This window comes from Cyprinodon variegatus, unplaced genomic scaffold (genome assembly GCF_000732505.1).
Source record: "Cyprinodon variegatus isolate N-32 unplaced genomic scaffold, C_variegatus-1.0 Scaffold94, whole genome shotgun sequence".
NCBI lineage: Eukaryota > Metazoa > Chordata > Actinopteri > Cyprinodontiformes > Cyprinodontidae > Cyprinodon > Cyprinodon variegatus.
Window position 1 is genome coordinate 487230 of NW_015150547.1, and position 9062 is coordinate 496291.

General features: G+C 40.0%; 1 protein-coding gene across 1 annotated transcript in view; it reads right to left on the minus strand.

Moving 5' to 3' along the window:
- Positions 1-5895: 5895 nt before the first annotated feature.
- LOC107084180 (CAAX prenyl protease 2-like) overlaps positions 5896-9062 on the minus strand; it is a 6364-nt gene continuing 3197 nt past the window's right edge. The window contains exons 4-9 of the mRNA XM_015373891.1: positions 8781-8864; positions 8347-8425; positions 8055-8222; positions 7905-7976; positions 6209-6271; positions 5896-6116 (exon numbers count right to left, since the gene is read on the minus strand). Of these exons, the coding sequence (XP_015229377.1) occupies positions 5896-6116; positions 6209-6271; positions 7905-7976; positions 8055-8222; positions 8347-8425; positions 8781-8864 (687 nt within the window). The remainder of the gene's footprint in view (positions 6117-6208; positions 6272-7904; positions 7977-8054; positions 8223-8346; positions 8426-8780; positions 8865-9062) is intronic.

The window sequence follows — 9062 nt, forward strand, 5'->3', positions numbered from 1 at the left end:
CTGATGAGGAAGCCAAGGGAAAAGAACACAAGGGGGCAACAGAGGACAGACAGAAAAAACCTAAGCAAATTAAATGAATCTAGAACACACCAATAAAGCTAAAAAACAGGGAAAACCCTGGCTAAACTTGAAACTGAAAACTTAGAGAAAAACAACAGAACCAAGATCGTTACAGATAGAGCTTTGAAGATGATTAAACCAGGATTAGGCAATAAAACAAAATCACAAGAGCTCACATAACATGATGGAGACCTGATCAATCCAACATGCAGCAGTACTCAAGGAGCCCATAGTAAATCCGGAAAAATCCACAGCTCAGGTTGGAAAATGTGTTGATTGAACGTTTATTAGAGTAGTTGACTTGAATGGAAAAGAAAAAAAAGAATACAAGATAAAAAAAAAACAAAATTGAAAGAAAAAGACTTGCTAAGTTTTATTTAGGTTTGTTAGAATTCATGGCAGGAGATTCAGACTCTCTGACGTGAAAGCAAAAGCAAGAGCCTAAAGCCAACATGAAACCCTGTGTGGTAAAAATCAAAAGAGTGTGCGTTGCTGTGAACCAGACATGGGCAATGTGGAGTCAACAAGTCATCTCCATGTCATGTATTTGTTCTACCCAGCCACTGAAGCAGGTGAGTCCAATCTTCACCGTGAATTAACCTGTGCAGATTGGACTCACCTGGTTAATTGGCTGGGTAGATTAAATACATGACATGGAGATGACTTGTTGACTCCATCTTGCCCATCTCTGCTGTGAACTTACCGTTTCAGTCATGAGACATGATGAGGAAGCACCAGTCTGATGGCCAACAATATGAGGATGATCAATATTCAAGATGACATTGCATTATGAATAGCATATAGCATTGACATTGTTATTGAAAAACACAACCAAGATAAAGGATGAAACCATGTCAATGACAATGGGCTGCTGAAGGACTTTTTGAGATCACTACGACTTAAAACTATGGCATGGTGATGTTCAACTAACATGTTAAGCAAAAAAAAAGACAGACAAAAAACTTCAGTCTAAAGAAAGCTGGCATAAGCCCCATTTTCACTAGCCTTTTGAAACCATGCTTATAATGGTCCGAGAACGTTAACCAAGATAACTGTTGAGTGTAAATAGAATACCACTGCACTGGACCATACCAGACACAACAGAACCATGCTAAAACTAGTACTAGTTCAGCAGTAGGGCTCGACATGATTCATCTGTGGCTCCGTTTCTGATAACAAAGAGCGCATGAGCAGACCCCGTCATCTCTTATTTACACTCAGCTGACTCATTTTGTGGTTTTCCCACCATGTCTGCCTTTGTAATTCACAGATCTCGTGAATTCGGGAGAGGCTCAGTGTAGAGCCGGTTCTCCTCAACATCGAGAGGAGTCAGTTGAGGTGGCTCGGACATCTTCTTCGGATGCCCCCTGGACGCCTCCCTCGGGAGGTGTTCCAGGCATGTCCCACCGGGAGGAGGCCCAGGGGACGACCCAGGACACGCTGGAGAGACTATGTCTCTCGGCTGGCCTGGGAGCGCCTAGGGCTTCCCCCAACAGAGCTGGAGGAGGTGTCTGCGGAGAGGGAAGTCTGGGAGTCTCTGCTTAGTCTGCTGCCCCCGTGACCCGGTTCCGGATAAAGCGGGAGACGACGAGTACGAGATCTCGTCATCTGTTCACAACACAAACTTCTTCTCGAACTGTTAACAATAAACAGCATCAAAAGAACATGGTGTGACCAAGTGTGGATGATGCCAATACTGAGGCTCTCATTGAAATTTGGGCGGAGGACGCTATCCAGGCACATAAGTTCCTGAATATTTTTGGTGCCGCCATTTTTGTTTGCGGATTTCCCGCCTTGAGAGCTGTAGTATCGTGGACCACCAATAGAAGGCAATGAACCATGCAAGGGTGATGTGTAAATGGTCGTAAGGAACCAACCTCGGTACGGTGAACTGATCCAAGCTCGGTCCGAACTCGGCACGGATCGGTTTCAGAGGGGTAGTGTAACTGGGGCGCTAGACTTGCAGCTCTAACTGGAATAAAAGGTGTAGAGGTGTTGACTCAATATAGGATGAATATCAATGCCCTCCACACTTTTCAGTTTTGTAATTGTAAATAATGTATCACATTCCCACCTATTAGAGTTACTTTCTTCTGGTGTCTTACATCAAATTCCAGTTTGATGCATCATTTTGCCTTTTTAATTTGGAATATTTCAGGGTCTTACCCTAGTCAACCCATCCTGTTTGCGCATCATTTTTGGTTTCATGAGTATATGATGAATAGGTGATTTTAAGTAGATAAAAATGTATTTTTTGAATCCTTTTAACTCCCGACAAGCTAATCTTAGTCATAAAATAGTCTATTACTAAAGACTAGACAGGGAGAGGGTAAAAATCAAACCAGTGAATTATTGTAAAATTATATCCTAAAAAAAAAGAAAATGGTTAAATGGTGCAAGGAGCAATACATTTTTATGTATCATTGTAATGCTGCAGAAAGGACACATTATAAACTATTGCCATATATTATTTGAAAATAGACTTACAGGCATTTCAGGCCTTAGCAAATTGATCTCGACCACCTGATTGGGACTATTAACAAGCCTCTGTCATTAATATAACTGGATATTTAACCGCTTCAAATAATTCCTCACATATGTCTGCTTGTCCACTTTAACAACTAGCAGTATTTTCATATTCCGCCCTAAGCAATATTATATTACATTATATCATTGATTTTTTTATGCTATATTTTGATTGCACAATCCAGACATTCTCATTGGCAAATTGGTGCACCTCCCACCTCCTCCCATCTGGACTTGAATCAAAGACTTCCTCAGTGACAGACAGCAGTCAGTGAGACTCGGCTCCCACCTGTCCTCCTCCCTGCTTTCCTCAAAGCTACTTGTTGAGCCCTCTTCTGTACACTAATGACAGTACTCAATTCCACCTGTCAAACTCCATAATCAAGTTTGCAGACGACACCACCCTGCACCTTAACATCATAAGAACCAACATGGTTGTCTTTGAGTTCAGAAAGACTAGAGTGGACTTGGTAAAGACATTGGCTTCCTTCCAATTATTTGGACTTACCATCTTTAAGGACCTGTGATGGTCTGGAAATATACATGGGATGACAGTGAAGGTCCAGCAGGGTCTCAGTTATTGCACTTTCTCAGAAAATATATACTGAAGAAGCTGCGGGTGTCATAAGGCAGGATAGAAGGACCCAGTATTCAAGGCGAGACAGACAGAGGCATATTTTAAAGCATTTATTAAAATAGAGCATGCTGTGGATCCTCCAAATCAGCAGCTAGAGCGTCTAGGACTGGAAACTGTGGGAGAAAAACACAGATTAGTGACTATGATAATCTGATGGAGGATGATTATCCATGTTAGTCACTAACCTGGTTTAACAGTTCGGTCATTCTCCATAAAATGAGGTAGGATCTAGCTGTTGAGCTGCCAATGAGATGCGGGGGGCGCTGCCAAGAGCTTCCCAAAAGCCTCAGCCATGGAGGACAAGCAGGAGTCTGAGCCAGGTCAGGGAAACAGATCAGAAAAGGAAGACTAAGAGGTTCGGGAGTCCGAAGCCCGGTCAGGAATACCGATCAGAATAGGAACAGGCTAGTTCAGGGTTCCAAGAGTCTACATACAGTTCACACAGAACGTTCAGATGGGAACAGGTAGGCTCAGTGCGCTCTCTCCACGGAGCCAAGAGATGAACAGACATGTTGAGTGGATGAGAGGCAGATCAGGAAATCAGAAACACTACGGTACGCTAAAAAAAAACTTTTCTCCACTCGCCCCCAAGAACGAACACTAGAAGAAAAGCATCAGCCATCTGGCCATGATGGCTGGGACTGAGCAGTATGAATAGTAGCAGGAGCAGGTGGATTAGATGAGCAGTAATGAACTACCGGGCAGAGTTAGACAGGTGAATGAAATGAACAATTAAGCCAGCCATCAGATCGTGAGACCCAAGATTATGACAGTTGGTGTCCCTGTATCATGCAACTATCCACCTAACATACCACACCTAGATCTTACTGGATCTAGGTGTGGTACAACCTGACTCTGCCAGATGGATTTGCTCCGCATATCCATCTGGAAACCTTCCGTTGAAGTAATTTTGGGAAGTGGCGAAAATACTGGTTAGCTGATTGGCCTATGTTGGTGATAGACGGGCCAAATAAACCAATCAGATCAACGAAGCATATGACGTACTAACTGAGCGACGACGAAAACACAACCACAAGCCAGGCTACTCTTGCCGAAACCAGTCGGGAGAAGTGCAAAAAACATCTTTTCCTCTGAGAAAAGCCTCCAGTGCAGTGTTTTGCTCTTTTTTCAGTGAAGAAATACTCTTTAATTCCGATAAAACTTGCTAGATAGCCACACTAACCCTAGTTTCATCGGCTGAAGTCGCCATGTTCTTTAGACTGAACTGTCGCGCTTCTCGTTGCGTCACACCTCAACCCGCCTCAAAGCCAACACTGATTGGACGTTCGTTTGGTGAACGGCTCCAAATTTTCTTTAAGGGAGAGTCTCCAGACTGATTTGCGAGTGAAACATTGAAAGCTTGAGAGATCAGGATGGTCTCACGAGGCTAGGTGTGGTATGCTAGGAGCAGAGAAGCAGATAAAATCAATTAAGAGTGGTTCATAAACACCATTAACATGCTTAAAGACTCCCTCCATCCAGCTGTTCATCTGTTTTCTGGAATATTTGTCCACTTCTGTCATTCCATGTTAGTGCTGCTATGGTTCTACTAGTATCAATAAATTATCTGTGCATATATATATATATATATATTTATATATATATATATCCTTTTTTTCTTTTTTCTTTTTATAACTTAAAGAAAACGTTGCCCCTCAGACCATATTTTTGCTATTTGTTCAGGAAGACTCTCAGATTAGACAGTTTTTGACCAGAAAACTCTTCATTCAGTCCTTATCTAAACAAGCTGTTTAGATGATGGGTTCATGATTCTTGTATTTTTTTTTCTGCCATTCAAAACTAAAATTCTAAAAAATCAAGCGACTTTGAATATTGTAAAATGAACACCAGAATTTCCATCGAAACAAATTTAAATAAACATAGCTATAAGTTATAAATATCTGAGGTACTGATTTGAGAAACAGTAAAGGTTCGTACATGCAGAGTGATGCTGTTTACTCAATTTTGGGTTGGAACTTTTTTATTGCTCATAACTCCACCTCATAAATCTGGAGCTTTAATACAACCTTTCACCTCCCAGGCATTTCCACATACCCTGATTGACCTCTTCTTTGTTCCTCTGCTCTACTACTCCATTTTTTCCAAATCTTTTGGGAGGAAGAAGCTTTCTCCCCACTCTAGCTCTTTCTTTTTGATTTTCCTCATCTGTTGGCATTCCGCTTATTGCTTCTGGCTGCAGCCTCTTATTTTTTCAATCTTTCCTGTTTAAGTCTTCCTCTACCTTTCATTGCCTTGCCTGACTTAAAAACATGGTTTTAAATAGCTGTCTCTCTCCAATTTGGTTCAGATGCTGTATTTATTGGCGGGGACGTCTGCGTTTTTTTTGCCTGAATCTGCATCTTTCATTGCAACTGTGTCCTCCGTTGCCTTTCCTCTGGCTTCTTCTTCACCATACTTCATCTGGTTTTCTCTGCTTGCACACATGCTCCCCTCAGCTTCTTTGTTGTAGCCAGAGAATTTGGTGCCGGTGTTGAGTTTCATACAGTGGGAAATATTTTTGAACCATGCAGGAAATGTCTGAAGCACAGTTTTTTTTCTTGCCTTGCCAATCTACAAAACACATGCACAGTTTTTTATTATTGAAAAAATTTTATTAAAATAAAATACTGAGTCATCTTCAATGACTTGTAGTTTATTGGATATTCTTCTATTCAGCATTCCAATGTTTGAGAGGCAGCCAGGCTGCAGACAGGTCTGGCTCCATAGAGGAAAGGGTCTGTCAAAGGAAAGAGCAGCACCAGAAACAGCAGGAATCCGCTCAGATAACAGAAGAGCACAGCTGAACGCTGAGGGTGGCTGAGAGCAGAACCGATGTCAGGGAGACCCTGGCTGTTGCAGAAGGAATGGCATAAAATTGGACCCACGATATGACCTTAGGAAGAAAACACCACAGATCTAAAATTATCACACATACACGAGGTGGGTTCTTTATTAATAAATTTGTATTTTAGCCTCTTCTCTCACCAGTTCTCGTGAATAAAAAGGCAGCAAAGACACCAAAAACAGTTGTGTACAAAAACTGCACTCCTGTTATAAAAATAAAAAAACGTCTTAATCAGAAGAAATTCACTTTTGTATTTTTTTGTATTCTTAAAATTCTTCTGATTAGAATTTTAAGAGATATCTCAAAATGGTGCCTGACTGAAAAGTGATCTGCTTTAATTGTCCTTAATTTATTTGTTTTTGTTCAGTTTTTATTTAACCAGGATAGTCCCATTGTGATTAAGAACCTATTTTTCAAGAGAAAATTACTGAAAGCTTGATTTCTTATAAGTCAAAGTTAAAAACCCATTTATTTTAGAGCTGCCTTTGACTGTTGAAGTTAAACTGTTAACTCAGGTATTATTAATTAGAATACAACTTTATTGATCTCACAATGGAGAAATTCACTTGTGAGCTCTTATAAACAAACAGAAGGTGCACAAAGGAGGTAAAGGTGCACCCAGATATATACTGTGGATGGTAAAACATAAAGGTGAGATATAAGGTGACTTATATATTCAGTATCTTATGTACAGTAAAGTGGTGGTAGGTTAAAGTGTAGTTTCCAGTTTGTTAAATAGATAAATAGTATAAGTTGTTGCAGTATCATTACACCTAGTTATAGCGCAACACCAGTTTAAAGTGCATCATGGTTGTTGTCCACCTATTTTTATTTGTTTTAATACCTGGTTTTATCATATTTTTGTCTTCCTTTGGTTTTATTTCACTTATATTGCATTGTTTAATACATATAGAAATATCCTTGTACTGAATTTTGCTCTATAAATAAACTTGCCTTCAAGGGAGTCCTGGCTAAGAGGCAGCAAAACCTACATTACATTGAACATTACTTAATTTACACACCTTTCAAAAACAATTGCAATTTAAGGAGGGTTTCTAGAATGATCAAAGACGCCAAAAAATATATCTGACCAGGTAAGTGTCATATCTGTTTTGTTGGACAGTAAAGCATGGTTGTGGCAGCATCATGCCATAGGGAAGTTTTCATCAGTGGGGAAAAAAGGAAGGTAAGAATTTGGATATAGCTTAATACATGTTAGCCCTGCAGAAAAGAAGCTGATAGAAGCTCTAAAAGGCTCAAGACAAGGTCTAGCTTCCAGCAGGACACCAAACCTACACATAAAGACAGCGAGGTGTGGTTTGCATCAAATCACAATCACGTCTCAGAATGGTGCAGTCATTGTCCATATTTTCAGTCAACAGATTTTGTTGGGGGATAAAAATGGTTATTCTTCCCAATTTTTTTGCTCGAGAAAAGGCAAAACAACCTAGACGTGTGGGTTGAGAAATATCTCAGATCAGTTAGAAAGCGTTGACTTGGTTTATAAACATGCCACAATATTAAAAATGTTTACTGTATGTGCAGAAAAAGGAAACCACATATATTTCCTCTTTAAAAAAAAAAAATCAGAGTTGCTTTTTGTGTAACATCACACAAAACTGCAGCGAAGTAGCTTGTTGTTAAAACGGCATCAATACTCCAGCAAATCACTGCAGAAGGATAAAGTAAATTGCCTCTGACTGCATGTCAATATTCAAGGCTGAGCTGGCAATCTATGCTGGCATTTAATTTGAAAAGAGTAAACGTGTGAAATTTGCTAAAAATGAATAAAGCTAAACTTTTTCCCTCATGTAGTTTATCTAAAAACAAGCTCACCTGACCCCAGGAAGATGGCACTCACTCTGTCCTTTCCCAGCTGCAGCTGCTCTATGATATGATGAAAATGAGCTAAAATGAAATGAATTCTGTAATCAGGAATAGGGCTTTTTTTCAGAGTTAAATAGTGTGCATTGTGGTTTGCCATACCAACACCAAAGAAGAGAGGAGCGATAAAAATAGCAGCTGTGGTTCCAGTGCAGGGCACCATCATAGGCAGCATGGCTCCTCTGAACACCAGCTCCTCCGTCACTGGCGCCACCACCTGGTTCCTGATCCACTCTGCATCTTGCATGCACAGCCTCCAGGTTTGAACATCTGGGAAAATACATCACCGTCAGGATCTCATGATCGTCTTTAACTCAAAGGAGTCACACATGTCAAACTCTTTGCACCAGATTTCTCCAGCAGAAGCTTTTAAACATTCTGATTGCAAACAGACCCAAAGCAGATCGCAGCTCGCCGGCGAAGCCATCAGGGTTGTCCAGAGCAGACTGAACCAAGGGTCCCAGATAAAAAAACTATTGAGTAGAGAAAATATAAATGTTTATACCATGCACAGGCAATATATAACAACATGACTAAAGGTAGGAATGTGGAAACAACATGGCACGCTTTTTATCATGTAGTTTAAACACACTTAAGGGACCTGAAAAAAAAAAAGAAATAGCAACACTGTAAAATGTTAAGAGTTAAATAAAATCTGCCCTAATAAGGCATAAATACTACCAAATAGAATATTAAGAAAATAAAAATAATACACATTAATTTGGTTGTATGGAATCAAACAATCAATCAAGTTTAGTTGTTTTCAAATTAAACCCATAAGGATATATAACAAAGGGGTTTAGTTTGTTTTTTACCCAAATGGCTTACCGTTATCAGTAGCAAAGGCAGTGTTGATGCAGGAATTATTCCTTTTAAACAAACTCCCATCAGTTCCCACAGAGATTTATCCACCTGGAGAGGCAGGAATATTATTTATTTAACCTGTAAAATTATTTCAACAAAGGAGCTCATCACCTGAGGGCTGTTGGTGGCAAATATTTCTTACTTTGATGAGTGTTTTTTTTTTGCCTGCCTATGCTTTCTTTTAATGGGCTGTTATCAAGAAACTGAAGTGATTTACATTGTTTTCAAATCAGAGTAAAGGTCAAC